The following is a 15,937-nucleotide window of genomic DNA, read 5'->3' on the forward strand; positions in this document are numbered from 1 at the left end:
GCTTTTTAGTTTATTTAAATATTTAATGTTTGAACCAGGGATGCAACGAAGCCTACCTTCCACATGCCACGCTCACGTGACTCCTACCACCGCCGGTACAGTAGGTGGAAGTAGACGTTTTTTATGCGCGTTTGAAAGCTTCAATAAACGCAAAGAAGAAGAAGAAGAAGAAGAAGAAGAAGAAGAAGAAGTCGAAAAGCCAGTGCATTCTGGGATATGAAATGAACCACAATGGCGGTCAAACAAAAAGCATATCATGCTCTCACAGTGACATGTTTACTTCCAGCACTTCTACTCCAAACTTGTCGGACTTATGCCGAAGAATTGAAGTGGGATGAGAATGGCTACGTTTTGTACTGCCCGTGCATGGGTAATTCATTCTTTGTAGCTGATAGTTTTGAGATTTCTGCATTCTGTTGTAGGAAAAGAACAGAGCTAGCGAGTCCAAAACTTCACCCATTCATAAACTGAGAGTGGCGTTTTATATCGACAGCGGTACATATCGCTTTAATATGAACCGAGACCTGTGTTAAACTCTACTAGGAGCCACTCTTCAGTTCGACATAGTCGTTTTAACCGCAGTTCAGCAGGGAGGACCTTATGACAAGAACATTTCAACTTCGAGGACGTTTAAACACTTACCGCTAGAGATGCAACAGTAACGTTAGCTAGTTAGCAGCTAATTTAGTGGAGCTTTGGACACACTGGGCGCTACAGTTAGCAAATCACTCTTTTTAAATATAGTGCATGACATACGGAGGTACCCAACATTTCCTTCCAGTCACTCAAGTTTCCATTTTCCTGTCATGAGAAGGAGTAAAAGTTTTCCTGTTGAAGATGGGAATTTAAAGTGCCCGATGTTATTGTTCAGGTCGCTTTGGAAACCAGGCAGACCACTTCCTGGGATCTCTGGGCTTTGCAAAGATGTTGAACCGAACCCTGGCAGTCCCTCCCTGGATAGTGTACCGCCACCACACACCCCCTTACACCAATGTGAGTACAGTCAGTGAGGTAGGACCAACTGTCACTGACAACCTAGAGTACTTTCTCAATCCCAAAGGGAAATTGCAGTGATACAGCAGCCAAGTCACATAAATCACACAAACAAATAAGGTAGGCAAGAAACAAATACAATTTAAAACAAAAAAAAAACACCAATGCACTATTTGATAACGACATGAACTATATGAGTGTATGTCAATTAGATAATGCTAAAAGCTGTACATCAAGTTGCAGGATAATTTTTTGACATTAAACAGAATGAACTGTACATTGAATACATAAATTATGAATAATTGATGCTGTCTGTATACAGATGGTTGTCTTTGGGGGTGTCTGAGTGAGATGATTCACAAGTGCTAAAGAAAAACAGACAGTTTTGGAAAGATTGTAATATAATAAATGTCATGAATGAAATAAATAAAATATATAAGTACAGGTAACCAGAGGAGCCCCCTGTCCCGACAAAGTGATGGCAGATGGCAGGAATAACTTCCTGTTCCATGTAATTACTCGTTCTGATGCAATTATTTAAGTAATTAGTATTTGCCTTTTTCTCAACAGAGTTGTTGACCGGTCATAAAAGGGAAAGCACAGGTGTAAATAATAACGTCATTGAGCCCCGCCAGTGAGTCTGCATGCACAGTACTGAGGCCCTGGCACTGGTAAACCTAAATTGAATGCAGCCATTTGTAATGTTATTAATTCCACCTGCAGTTTTCCTGCTATGATTTGTCAAAATGTCTGCTGTGAAAAAGGCCTGCGTGGTTGCAGTATATAGAACTGGGTCAAGGCTTCTGAAGTCGTCTGCCGCTCCTCCATACCCTTAAACATTTCCCGCCTTTAATAACCTTTTATGTAATAACCTAATATCGGGAGGAACCAATGGGCTTGGGCTTAGAGCCACAGGTAGAGTAGGGAAGGCGGAAAGTATTAAGAGACGGACTAACACATTGTTGGTTCTGGTCTTTTTATGGGATTTGTATACTTTAACAACAATTTAGAATATCACCATTCTAATTGCTGTTTATTTATTTATTTTCTATTCTATTCAGGCCCATGTTCCCTACAGTGAGTTCTTCCAGCTGGAGGCCTTGTCTGCCTACCACCGTGTGGTCAGTTTGGAGGACTTCATGGAGAAGCTGGCTCCCAAACACTGGCACTTAGGACAGAGGAGAGCCTACTGCTTTGAGACTGCTGCACAGCGGAGTGCAGACAAGAAATCCTGCCCTATGAAGGTGAGAGTCCAGTGCAGTAGATTATTTGATGAGTGGCTTCTAGCTACAACAAAGTATGATAGTCTGATGATATTGGTTGCTGCTTTCAGATAGTCTGTTAATGTATCATTTCTCTTTCCTGAAAGATTTGAAATAGTAAGTAAAGGTGAAAGTAAAGAGTAAAGCCTCAGCCTCTTCATCAATAAATGATGGTGATTGCAAGTGGAAAGGGTGATGGTGAAATGCTGCCCTCTGGTGGCCCATGGACCACCAATTAAGAACCACAAATACAAAATGATGACATTACTGTTACTGTTTCATTGCTCTGACATGGACGGCTGGTTCCCCTTCACTTTCAGGATGGGAACCCATTTGGTCCATTCTGGGAATACGTCGGTGTGGATTTTGACAAGTCTGTCTTGTTTGGTGGTATTTCTTTTAGTGCCTACCACCAACCTCAGTGGATGAAGAAGTGAGTACACGTTTTAGCACCTGTTTTAGTTTTTAGGATCAACAAATATGACATAAAACGTTAGAAATACCACGTCTACATAAGGAACATTGCTGGTCTTTAACATAATGATTTACTGACTGATGAGGTTTCCGTTTTCCTTGTTATTTGTAATGACGGTAGTGCCTCCTCTGAAGTTGTCTCCTTATGCGGCCCCTGTTGGAATAGGTTCCCTCCCTCTGAGCACCCTGTCCTGGCTCTGCCTGGGGCTCCTGCCCAGTTCCCAGTGACAGAGGAGCATGTGGGCCTGCAACGCTACGTGGTGTGGTCAGATAAGATGGTAAAGGAGGGAGAAGAGCACATTGCTACCCTGCTGACCCGGCCGTACGTTAGCATTCACCTGAGGATTGGCATTGACTGGGTGAGATGATTCACAAGCTGGGGTTTTGGAACATGGTTGTTTTCTCTCTCTTTCTGTTTTTCTTTTAATCATTCACTCATATGCTCACATACAGACAATCGAATATCTGCTCACTTTTAGATATCATAGACGTCACATTTCTGTTTCCACCAGGGAACAAAATTAGTTCAGTTCACGCCTGTATACCTGCATTTTATCAAACAACACGGTTTTCCAGTTGTTTAGCAAAATCTACTTCATAATGTGAAGCATGCATTATGTTATTGTAAAAATAACACCAAACTTATTTTCTTATTGTCAACAAATCCCATAACACATATCACATAACCAAAAATGTGTCTGTCTCTCAATACTTTCTGTCTTTCTGTCTGTGGCTCTCAGCTCAAAGCCTATTGGTTCCTTCTGAAGATGTAAATCTGTAACTCCTCACAAATATATAGTTTCATGTTTAAAAAAATTCTCAGCAATTTCCTAAAACAGCTGGACACTATTTTTTATCGAGCGTCTCTCAAACAGGAGAAAATAGTGCATTTCTTGGGGACTATTTTCAGCAGCGGATTAATCTACATTTGGTGCTCTAGTGAGTAGCAGGACGGTGTATGTGGGATTGAGTTAGAATAAACTGCAGTGTGTGTGTTCATAGTAATGAAGGAACATGTCACCCAGTGTAACGGTGTGGCTAATTGATGTGTTTTTATATTCATTTTATTGATAGACAACAATGGAGCTCTATTACACAGAGAAATAAGATAGAGATTTGTTGACAATGTGAAAAATATGGAATATCACCATATTTATCCTTTAAGACACAATTCAGAACCATGGTAGATTTTGGGTGACATTTGCAGTAAAGTGACCTTTACAGTCTGGGTACAGTGTACAGTGCACTAGGTTGCTTCTCACCCCCCTCATCATCTAAATCTTTTTTTTTTTTTTAAATCCACCCTTACAGCAAAATGCCTGCAAAATGCTGAAGAGTGGCGATGCAGGGCCTCACTTCATGGCCTCTCCTCAGTGTGTTGGCTATAACCGCCAGACAGCCTTGCCTCTCACCATGAACATGTGCCTTCCTGACCTGGCAGAGATCCGCAGGGCTGTCAAACTATGGGTGAAAAAGACCTCTGCTCGCTCTGTCTACATCGCCACTGACTCAGAATCGCACAGTAGGGATATTGAAAAGCTCTTCAAGGGCAAGGTGGGTATACAAAGTTACAATTTTGACTGTAGCACAATGTAGAAAAACAGGTTTTGTCACAATTAGCAAATTCTTGACATAGTTTACAGACACACTTTAATGGTAAACATGCCTTAACCCATAGTCAGAATCCCTTTATGTATACTGTACATGTAATTTGGCAGATATGGTCATTTTGCTGGCCAGGAACAAGCGTTTTCCACACTGGGCATTTTTAGAATGGTTAAGAATTGAGAAATACTCTCACTTGATTACAATATTGTATTTCCCCACCTGGTTGTTTATTTATGCATTTAAATTCTGTTTTTCAGGTGAAAGTCGTGAGTCTTCAGCCAGACTCGGCTCAAATGGACCTGTACATCTTAGGTCGAGCTGACCACTTCATTGGCAACTGTGTCTCCTCCTTTTCTGCCTTTGTGAAGAGAGAACGGGACGTCCATGGCCTGCCATCCTCCTATTTTGGCATGGACAAGCCAGGGAAATTAAATCACAAAGAAGAACTCTGAGCACAAGGTTCATGTGGCCGCCCTCTGGGCAGCTAATGCTGGATGACTGTCATGAGGAAGCGAGAGAGCATGTGGAAGGCAGAGAATATTTATATGTGACGTGATGGTTATTAGTGTGTGAAAGGCCGGTCCAATTTTAGAATGGGTTTTAATCTGTGAGAAAGGAGCAAGGACTTATAAGATAGGATGTAGCAGGTCAGTAGTGTAATGTCTGAAATATTATGGCATGGACACTGCTGCTACCAAGAAACACATTATTTTTTGTCTGTTCCCTGCTTGAAAATCTACTATTTGTACATTCCCTCTCAAGATTTGGCTTCTACCTTCTTTTGTTCACTATACTTAAGCCAGCTTTGTTATGTTAGGGAAATGGTGTGTTTCCCTAACATTTCCTTTAGCTACTGCCATGTTCTGTAGCTGCAGCCATGTTTTGAAATCCAGACATGTTAGAGGGACCTCTGGTGACCTCAGTGAACTCTGGAAAAGGCTGACTGCAGTGTCAGCGATCATGTTCTCCCCGTCTCTTTTGCCCTCTTCCTCTTCTCTTTCTCTCCCTACCTTCCCATCCCTCCATGTCTTTCCAGCTTGCTCTTTCCTGTCCTCTCTGCCCTCCATTCCAAGGAGAGCACAGTAACTGATCCTCCTGTACATACTAATTATAGGGAGGAAAAGGGAGACAGTCTTTCCACCTCTCACTTTACCAGGACCAAAAGCTGATGAAATGTGTGGAACCCTGTACTGAGTGTTGTGGGGGCAGTATTATTATTATTCAGTGAATGTGAACAAATGTTTCAGGGATGTTTTGGGGAGAGAAAAGAGTTGTTTTGCACTGGTTGAATAGATTAAACGCAAGTGGGGATGTGTGGCAAGCTAATTGTGTTCCCTTGTATGAAAGCAGTGAATGCAATGATTTTGAAGTTAAAGTTTTCTATAATGTTTTTCAACAATAAAGTGATGCACACTAATTTTTAAAGAACCAACAGGCTCAGTCTGTTTATCTGCCCCCCTGGAAGCTTAGCTGTGAGTACAGTTGAATCAGCTGATATACTAAGCTATGTTGGACAAGCTTTTTCGAGACGTGGTTGCCAGATTTGCCAGGGTACAATGAATTTGTTTTGTTCACAATAAACGTATGTGGGCTTTCAACCTCGGAATTCAGCGTTGAATAAATACACATGTTTTTGCCAATGTATGCTTAAGTGTTGTACGTATGCTCACTCAGAATGACAATATTTAAATGGGTTAATATGTTTTCCCACGTACTCTTTTGGGGGGATGTAGTGCTTGAATCTGGCAACTCTGTTACCCGGACCGTTGCGGGGATGAGCAGCGGCTAATGGCTGACTGGGAGTTCTGGATTAGCAAACGCTCGCCACTGGTAAATATATAACGATGTTTCTGTGTGTCTGGTGGAAAGCGGTGTTTGTATTGCATTGGCTCCATGTGTCTATTTTTTGTCTTTGTTTTGGTATGGCGATAGTTTGCATTAATGTATGTCCTCGCTACTAGCGTTAGCCAGGTAATGCTACCAGACTTGTGGCTGAGGTTACCAGTGTGTTTGTCGTTGCTAGGCCGGTCTTGCGGTCTCGTTATGGGCTGCACTTTGCATTAGCTAACGTTGGTTAACTGACCCGCCACTCTGGCGAATCGTTGCTAACACTAATTGAGTAACTACCGTAAAACCCCCGGTTTATCAACATGCTACGACAGGCAGGGTGCTCCCAACGGCTGTCACTTCATAACCTGGAATACCAACGGTGACTATTGTTAGTTTATAGTTGCCGCAGGCTAAATTTAGTTAGTTTGGTTAGCTAAACTGGGGTAGTGGCACCAGTGTGTTACCTAACAGAGCAGTTAAATTCTGCTCCTCATCGTTGTCAAGTAACCTTGTGAAGATGTTATTCATTTTGAACAAATTAATTTAACCTCAGCAGTTCTCAGGCGTGCTGTTGTGTGTTTTGTGACATCTGGAAAAATCTAATTTCGCTTAACTAACGCTAGTGTTTTCACGTACAAAGAGTTGTCAAGACCAACGGAGGTGCACTACAGTGCAGGTGTCAGTGTAAGGATGGGTGTATCATTGCTACAGTCTTTCAATAGCTTTATGTTACAGTTTCTATGTAAAAATGTGCGTGATGCATTTACCATGAAGATTGTGAGTCACCATGACAATTGCCTTTGCAGGTTGGTACTAATCGGTGAATGTGTCTTCTCCAGCAGGTTCTGATGTGGGCATTTGTATCGATGAACTGTTCCTGAAGCTGCACTTGGAAGACAGAGCATACAAAGTGCCAAGCCGTGTTGGTTGGCAGCAGCTCTGCAACATGTCCAAGAGCAAGAGCTCCGAGACGGTCAAGGTGGTGGTCCGTTGTCGCCCTATGAATGAAAAAGAGCGGGCCGCCAAGTTTGAAAGGGTGGTCTCTGTCGATGTTAAATTGGGCCAAATTATTGTCAGGAATCCCCGGGAGGCTTCAGCCAATGAACTCCCCAAAGTCTTCACTTTTGATTCAGTCTACGACTCAAACTCCAAACAAATAGATCTGTATGATGAAACCTTCAGGCCCCTGGTGGACTCAGTTCTTCTTGGGTTCAATGGGACCATTTTTGCCTATGGGCAGACGGGTACAGGGAAGACGTACACTATGGAGGGGGTGAGAAATGATCCAGAGAGGAGAGGGGTGATCCCTAACTCCTTTGAGCACATCTTCACTCACATTTCACGGTCCCAGAATCAGCAGTACCTTGTGAGAGCATCATATCTAGAAATTTACCAAGAGGAGATCCGAGACTTGCTCTCCAAGGACCAGTCGCGGCGTCTCGAGCTAAGAGAGAGGCCCGACACAGGTGTGTATGTGAAAGACCTTTCGTCATTTGTCACCAAGAGTGTGCGGGAGATCGAACATGTCATGAATGTGGGCAACCAGAATCGCTCAGTCGGCGCCACTAACATGAATGAACACAGCTCCCGTTCTCACGCCATCTTTGTCATCACCGTTGAGTGCAGTGAGTTGGGTGTGGACGGGGAGAACCATATCAGAGTTGGCAAACTGAACCTGGTGGATTTAGCCGGTAGTGAAAGGCAGACCAAGACTGGTGCTCAGGGGGAGAGGCTTAAAGAAGCCACAAAGATCAATCTGTCGCTTTCTGCCCTGGGGAATGTCATATCAGCTCTGGTGGATGGCAGGAGCAGCCACATTCCCTACCGAGATTCAAAACTCACCCGTCTGCTGCAGGACTCTCTGGGGGGCAATGCCCGCACTGTCATGGTTGCCAACATCGGCCCGGCATCCTACAACTTGGAGGAGACCTTAACAACGCTGCGCTACTCCAACAGGGCTAAGAACATCAAGAATAAACCACGCATCAATGAGGACCCCAAGGACGCCCTGCTCAGGGAGTTTCAGGAGGAGATTGCAAGGCTCAAGGCACAGCTGCAAAAGCGCTCAGGAAAGAAGAAAAAGAGGAGGCAGAGGAAGAGGGCAGGGGAAGAGAGTGATGGTGAGGATCCGGAAGAAGGGGAGACAGAGGACGATGACGAAGACGTTGAAGACAAAGGGGATTACTGGCGGGAGCAGCAGGAGAAGCTGGAGAGAGAGAGAAAGGCCATCATGGAGGACCACAGTCTGGTGGCTGAGGAGAAAGTTAGGCTGCTGAAAGAGAAGGAGAAGAAAATGGAGGACTTGAAGAGGGAGAGAGAGGCCGGAGAGATGCTCTCAGCCAAAGTGAAGGTAAGCAGGTTTATTCTCTACATCCAGTTTGTACCTGAATGCAAACTGGATGGTCAAATACAGGCTCAAACTTCAGATTTTGTTTCAACACTGGCTGCCCAAAAATGCACACCAAAGCCAGTGGATCTTCTCAATGGACCATGTTCTAAACTCCATGTGCCTTGATGTGGTTTCATCCTTTTTCTTTTTCTTGTCCATCCAGGCAATGGAGAGTAAACTCCTAGTAGGGGGGAAGAACATTGTGGATCACACCAATGAGCAACAGAAAATGCTGCAGCTGAAGAGGCAGGAAATCGCTGAACAGGTATACCAAACATCTGAAACATGAAGCTCACTTGTAATTAGAGTCATTGTTTGAAGGTCACAAGTCAACAAAAATGTGACCTCAGGTTACAGGGTGGTTGTTTTGAATGTAGGGAGGATTAGATGAAGTGAGAAGACAACATTCTTTGTCACGTCAGGTCAGGTGCAGACTACAAACCATTTGCCTGTCCCAGAACACATTTCTTACATCAGAGACGAAAACCCTCAAGACGGCATGGAATCCAAGCTTGTCCCTGTCATGAAGGTTCTCTCTGTTCGAGCGGTTCAGAGACAATGTCTATCCCGTCGTGAGCTGTCCCAGACGCTATGGCAGGTTTAAACGTGTTTGATTTTATCGTAGTCCCAAACCAGGGCCACTTAAAAATAGCGCAGTGCACAGCCACTAATTTTGATATTAATGCAGTAAGAGTCATGGGAAATGAAAAGGAGATGGAGGGACATAATAAGACGCATGATAGACAAAATGTACAGACACTGCAACTTTTGGAGAGAGAGAGAGAGAGAGGAGGTCAAGCAGTCCAGAGTGGTGGAGATGGAGGTGGTGTTGTTACAGCTGATGTTTCAGTGAAATACCGAGGTAAATGCAGGAACAAAGTATCAAAAGAGTGCTGTTGCAGGCTGTAGAGATGTTACATTTAATTGAATGTCAAGTCTAAATTCAGGTTTATCACAAAACAAACCAGAACTCCCCACCTTCTGTTTGCTTTTACAGTGAGGCCATGAAATTTTTTTTTTCTCTAATTCTTTCTGAGAATCAGTTTTCTAGTTTTCAGCTCTCTATATATTTGTGTGGCGCTCACACAATGTCTGTAACTGAGATTTCTCTAAATTAAGCGTTAAATCACGTTTCTTTTCTCCACCACAACCTTCCTTGTGGCTTTGCATAAATCCTACCTGTTCTTTTGTTTGATGCAAACACTGCAAGTGTCTGGGACAGAATGCATCACACCTGCATCTCAAAAAGTGGCATCTGCCCCACAGTGACTTCTCTCTCCCAGCGTGCACTAGGGCAATAGTCTCATGGACATAAGTGTATTTAATGCGTGACCCTGCGTCATTGCTGTTGTTTTGTTCTACATTGTGCTCCACCTGTTCCAATTCACTTGCTTAAGATACAAATACAAAAAGTTTTTCTGTTGAAATGACAAAAGCCCATCATATTGTTATAGTCAAATGTTGTGTGTTCCGTGTCCCAACTACTTTTAACAGTCAGAGCGTTTTAACTGAGTTAATATCTTTCTGCTTTAGGTTTTTTTTAGGGTACCTATTTTGTTTTGTTGTGCATTTTATCATATATAGGTATTTGACTCATTATAAATACATTCATAATAACACCACCAGATCATAAAGGATTATAAGAACCTACACCGTCTCATCTATGAAAAAGAGTCATTTGACTGACTCTGGGCTCAACCTAAAAAGTGTAGGCCCAGGTCCTAAATTAGTTGTGTAGTTTGTGCACCATTACATCAACATGTCATCAGTCTGTGACAAAAAAGGTCTTGTGATGTGAGTATTACATCCCTCGTGTATCTGTAGTCGTCATATTCATTTATTAGCCATCGTTCTCCACAGTCACCCACTTTACATCGTGGTCCTTGTTGTCTCCCTAAAGGGGCATTAGTTTTTGATGATGACCATTTTTCTTTAGACTATCCCTTACTTGACTGAAAAAAACGCAACTTCCGTTTAGCCTCATTACACACAGAGCCTTGTGGTTAAAATTTATGAATGTATATGTTTATGTTTGTCTTCTTCCAGAAACGGCGAGAGCGAGAGATGCAGCAGCAGGTGGAGAGTCGTGACGAGGAGACTCTGGAGCTGAAGGAGACCTACAGCTCTCTGCAGCAGGAGGTCGACATCAAAACCAAGAAGCTGAAAAAGGTAATGACTGTCCCTCCTGTCCTCCATCCACACTGGCACAAGACACTGTTTTCTGCATGCAGTCCTGGCCACTGTAACCAATGAATATATTATTTGTACATAAAAATACACTGCTTGCATAGATATGTGTTTGATCATTTGCGAAAGGACTGTTTAATTTTGGAAGTCTGATGTTCAGTACTTATTCAGCTCTACGTATCTGGTAATAAAATGCCTCGCAAGTAAGTAGGTCAGGTACTATTTCAGATCAGGTAAGAATACACTATTGGCTTTGTTTGTCTACTTGGATAGTCCAATATTCTAAAAGTCCTATTCATCATTGTGACCCTGGTTTCCTCTCTTCTTCTCTGTCATCTAGCTGTTTGCCAAGCTGCAGGCAGTCAAGGCAGAAATCCATGACATCCAGGAGGCACACATCGAGGAGCGCCAGGAGCTTGAACAGACCCAGAATGAGCTCACCAGGGACCTCAAACTCAAGTATGGAACCTGCATATCATACTGTTGGCATTGAACAATATTATATCTAGTATGAACGCCATCTGCCCTGGCAGAGGAGTGAACGTATACTGTAACGATTTCATGCTGTCAGACTTGACCCCTGACACAGTGGAATAATTAAGGTTTTGGCCTACTTTTATGGAGAGTATCTATGTGCATTACACTCACAGACTTGATTTAACATGCTAACATACTGCTTAAATAAAGTCGGGATCTGGTCGGATCTTAGTTCTGTTCAGCCAGACTCCTCTTATGTATATTCATGTGTAATTATGGTATATTATTTCTAAACCACGTCCTCAAACCAGTGAACTTCCTAGCAGGGCAAGAGTCACAAGACTGAACTGGTTTGTTTGTGTTCATATTAATTTAATGTCATCTGACCATTTCTGTGTTGCTGTCGTTTCTCTGCTGGCCTCTCTGTCTGTCTGTTACTGCCTCTGTCTAATTGCTTGTCTGTCTCTCAGGCATCTAATCATCGAGAACTTCATTCCCTTAGAGGAGAAGAACAAAATAGTCAACAGGGCTTACTTTGACGAGGAGGATGAATACTGGAAAACGAAGCCCATCACACGTATAGAGGAGTAAGTTACAGAATAATGATAACATGCCCCGATCTGATCTGTTGGATCAGTATTAACGCAGATATTGATTATCTATTCATTTGCTGTGGTGAGCATATTTTGATCCATTAAGCTACTGTTGACACGACGCCACTTCCGGCATGTGCTCACAGTAAATGCGATTTAATATGAAAGCACAAGTGTTGACATTGACATTCACGGTTAGCTAAGATTCACTCCATGTAGTTTTTCTAAAAAAAAAAAAAAAAAAAAACAGATTTAGGAAGATTCACCTTTTCTCCTTTTGAATTGTACACAATTGTTTTTGACTTCCCATTATATTTTTTGCAACAGGATTTGTTTATACTCCCCACCTGTAGTTATAAATTGACGTGTAGTTACAGCCACACGTTACCTTGCACGTAAAAGAATGATTGGGTGGGTGCATCCCTAATTTGTGAGCTGTAAACATGCCTGTACACGGTTCTTGATGTATTCAGTTCCAAATCAAATTATTCACAGTCTAAGGGGATCGTTGCCCACTCAGGTCAGACTACTTTGAAATCTTTGTTATATTATCTGGGTGGGCTCAGTGTTGTAGCACACCACAGGAAGGCGTCTTAAAGCGGCTTTTACGGGTTTTAGTAGCATTTATAAAATGCTCAGTACAGTGTTATTCCATCTCTAATGACAGAAGACAGTTCATTGCTCTATTGTATGATACATTAAGACAGGTGTCAAACAGCATATTTTCCCATGATACTGTATACACTGTCTCACTCTGTGTGTCTGCTTCAGTGACCATCAGATGATGACCAGGCCTTTGTCTGCAGTCGGCTACAGGAGGCCTCTCAGTCACCATGCTCGCATGGCTATGATGATGAGGCCTGACATGAGATACAAAGTAAGCTGCACGTCCTCCTCAATAATGAATGTATTCACACATAAACCTCCAGGTGACTGGTCGCTGGTTCTGTGTTCCTCATCCTCTTTCTTTGGTTAGACTTACTGATGACACTTAAAACCAAACAATTCAATGTAGCATTAACAGTATAACATTTCAGTAACTGGGTATTAATCAACAAGGATTATAAACTGCACAGGAATCCAGAATGTAAGCGTAATATGTAATATGTGCCTGGATTGGCTTGTTTGTCTCAGGTGAATGTGCTTCTGTTGTGTTCAACCCAGGCCGAAAACATCATGATGCTGGACATGGACCTGCCGGCTCGGACCACGAAAGAGTATCAGGAGCCGGTTATCGCCCCAAAGGTGGCGGCAGCTCTGGAAGACGCTCTTAGGGACGAGGACGAGATCCAGGTAGATGCCTCAGGCTTTCACAGCAGCTTGGGACCAACCCCACCCGCCAGCGCCAGCAGCAGCCTCAAGAAACCAAAGTCTGGGTAAGGCAAACTCTAAATCACTGCTGTCACCTGCAGCGCTCCTGCTATATTCATTTTAAAGTGGCGTGTATCGTGGTTAGACTGGTGCTTGCATTATTTGCATTCGGTCAAGAAGCAAAGAAATCATATGTAAATGAAACCTCAAAATGCGTAGGCTCTTTTGCTGTCGTTTCCACAATCTGTTTCACCGCCTGTCATTGCTTTCTGTCACTCAGTCGACCAAGAACAGGCAAGAAGTCGAGCACCCCGACCTCGCCGTTCAGCCCCTCCAGTCCAGGATCCTCGCTTTACCCACAATCCCGCGGCCTGGTGCCCAAGTGACAGCTTCTGCCACAAATATCACCACCAACCTCTCTTGTGCACCTTGCCACTTTGGGACTCAACTTTGAGAGACGGTTTTGTTTTGTGTGAGTCGTTGTTTGTCAAGATGACAGAATCTTGGAAACTTTAATACTAATGCTGCTTTGTAGGTTTTAACTGTAACCACACCACTATTAACTGTTGTCATGAGCTTGTCATCTTGGAGATTTGAAACCGTCATCCTGAGAGTGAGTCAGTTCAACACCAGGACAGCAGCCACGCATGAAGCCTCACGTCACTCTACACTGCTGTTACCTTTCCCTACATTTGGCTAAATGCCACAGATGTCTTATATATGTGTCACAATGATCTTAATGTACAGAGAAAAAAATGGAGGTGGGCTTAGAACCCCCCCTTGATGGACTGCAGTATCTTCAATGCACTTCTTCCTATCTTTCCTGTTCGTTGTGTCGTCTCTCGTACTGTGAGTGTGGACATTGGGGGAGGGGGGTCGACGTAAAGACACATGGACTTGGCAGCTCTGCTGCACTTGTCATTAACAGGGTGTGTGTGTGTGTGTGTGTGTGTGTGTGTGTGTGTGTGTGTGTGTGTGTGTGTGTGTGTGTGTGTGTGTGTGTGTGTGTGTGTGTGTGTGTGTGTGTGTGTGTGTGTGTGTGAGAGTGTTCATCAGTGTGTTGTATGCCTGGTCGTATATCTGTGTGTGTGTGTGAGAGTGTTCATCAGTGTGTTGTATGCCTGGTCGTATATCTGTGTGTGTGTGTGTGTGTGTGTGTGTGTGTCTTTACGTCATATTCGGGATATTGAACTTTTGGGTTTATGTCAAACTGCGCTGTTTTCCATTGTTGGAATTCTGATATTGTTAGAATGGAGCTTTAAGTCTTTTTGTGTGTGTGTGTGTGTTTTATGTCTTAAAGGAGCACATCAACATTTTTGGAAATAATCTTATTTGCTTTGTTGCAGATTTAGATGAGAAAATCAATAGGGTGGTATTGCTAAATATGAAGCGAGAGGCAATTATCTTATTTTAGCAGTTTCCGCTGGTTTCTTGGCAACCTCATGGTGACGACGACTCCAGGAAGTCAATGTGGCCCGCCAAGAAAAACATCCAGCATGCAACTCCCCATTTCTACATTTACACAAACGATTATTAATATGTAGATGGATGGACAGAGTTGTGCTAACAGCTAGCCCCAGCTTCCAGTCTTGTATGCTAAGCTAAGCTAATCACCTGCCGGCTCTGGCTTTATATTTAGCAAACAGACGTTAGAATAACAAATAAGTTTATCTCCTAAAATGTGCAACTATTCCTTTAACTCTGTATGATTGTAAATGCACAGGCCAGAAAGTAAAGCACACTACAGACTTGGCCTCTGTCACACGTTGCTGTAATCAGTAGATGCTGTCTTCCTGGAGCATACGAGATGGAGATGGGGAACGATGGGAGAAAGCTCAACACATTTAAACACCCACTTTGGACACATTCTAGGCTGCATGACATTGCAGTTGGCCACCAGACATCCTAGCAGGAGATCAATGCGAACCAAACCCCGGATCATTTCAAAGTCACTGTCCTGGAATGTGCCTCAGATTCATCAGGGTTCCAAGGTGCCTTAATCTGTGTCCTTAATCTCTGCTCCTTTATTTGAAGTGTGCACGCATGTTCTTCTTGGCCAGTGTTTTTTTGTTTTTTTCTTCCTCACTTCATCTAATCATTCATTCCAGCATCAGGGAGTTGTTATTTGCATGGTCCTGACATTCCTGTCAGAATGGGATGCACTCGTTATATGGAGAGGCAGAGCATTTGGACACAGCATTCAACCACCCCCAGGTTTCTGGGCAAGGGCCACAGGAAGGCAAGGCATGCAGAGGGTGATGTATACCCCTTCTGTTTTGTTATATTTACCTCATGTACCTTTGCATTGGTCTGAGTGGTCCTTGGAAAGAACTGATTGGTCTAACAGAACACTAAAACTCTCCAGGGGAGTGCTGAGCTCTTCACAGTACTGCGGTGGTGCCACTAAACTCAGTCGAAACACTATGGACTTGAATGGATCTGAATCCACAAACCATTCCATTTGTATGCATACAGATGAATAATATGCAGTTTGAACCTCCATGGTTCAGCCCGCCTCTGCTGCTCTCTGTTCCCCATACTCCTAACTGTGAGGGGTGTGCTGTCTGCTCGCTGCTACTGTGTAGGGTCTTACAGCCCACTGTGACATTTCAACAGGCCTGGGTCAAACGGCAAACGAATCTGCCGTTAAAAGGGGAAAGTACTTCAAACTAAAGGATCTCTCCCGCTGTTTGACCCATGCCTGCATACCTTATGTATTTAGATATGTAACAATGATTATAGACTTCTTGATAGGCAATCCTCAGTCACTTTTGCAGATATATTAAAAAGAAAACATACAAAAATGGGTTTCC

At 43.2% G+C, this 15,937-nt stretch overlaps 2 protein-coding genes across 2 annotated transcripts; both read left to right on the forward strand.

Moving 5' to 3' along the window:
- The first annotated feature begins 216 nt into the window (after nt 1-216).
- pofut1 (protein O-fucosyltransferase 1) lies at nt 217-4,789 on the forward strand. Its single transcript, XM_070910998.1, is given in 7 exon segments — nt 217-370; nt 872-993; nt 2,055-2,237; nt 2,576-2,688; nt 2,896-3,088; nt 4,041-4,283; nt 4,595-4,789. Coding segments are annotated over 7 exon segments (1,203 nt in total).
- Nucleotides 4,790-7,113: 2,324 nt separating this feature from the next.
- On the forward strand, nt 7,114-13,912 carry kif3b (kinesin family member 3B). The gene is made up of 8 exons (XM_070910295.1): nt 7,114-8,517; nt 8,720-8,821; nt 10,603-10,725; nt 11,084-11,202; nt 11,691-11,807; nt 12,585-12,690; nt 12,978-13,189; nt 13,405-13,912. The coding sequence occupies exons 1-8, from the start codon at nt 7,114-7,116 to the stop codon at nt 13,508-13,510; spliced, it is 2,289 nt and encodes a 762-aa protein (XP_070766396.1). The 3' UTR covers nt 13,511-13,912.
- Nucleotides 13,913-15,937: the final 2,025 nt, after the last annotated feature.

The sequence above is a fragment of the Enoplosus armatus genome, chromosome 8 (genome assembly GCF_043641665.1).
Source record: "Enoplosus armatus isolate fEnoArm2 chromosome 8, fEnoArm2.hap1, whole genome shotgun sequence".
Taxonomy (NCBI): Eukaryota; Metazoa; Chordata; class Actinopteri; order Centrarchiformes; family Enoplosidae; genus Enoplosus; species Enoplosus armatus.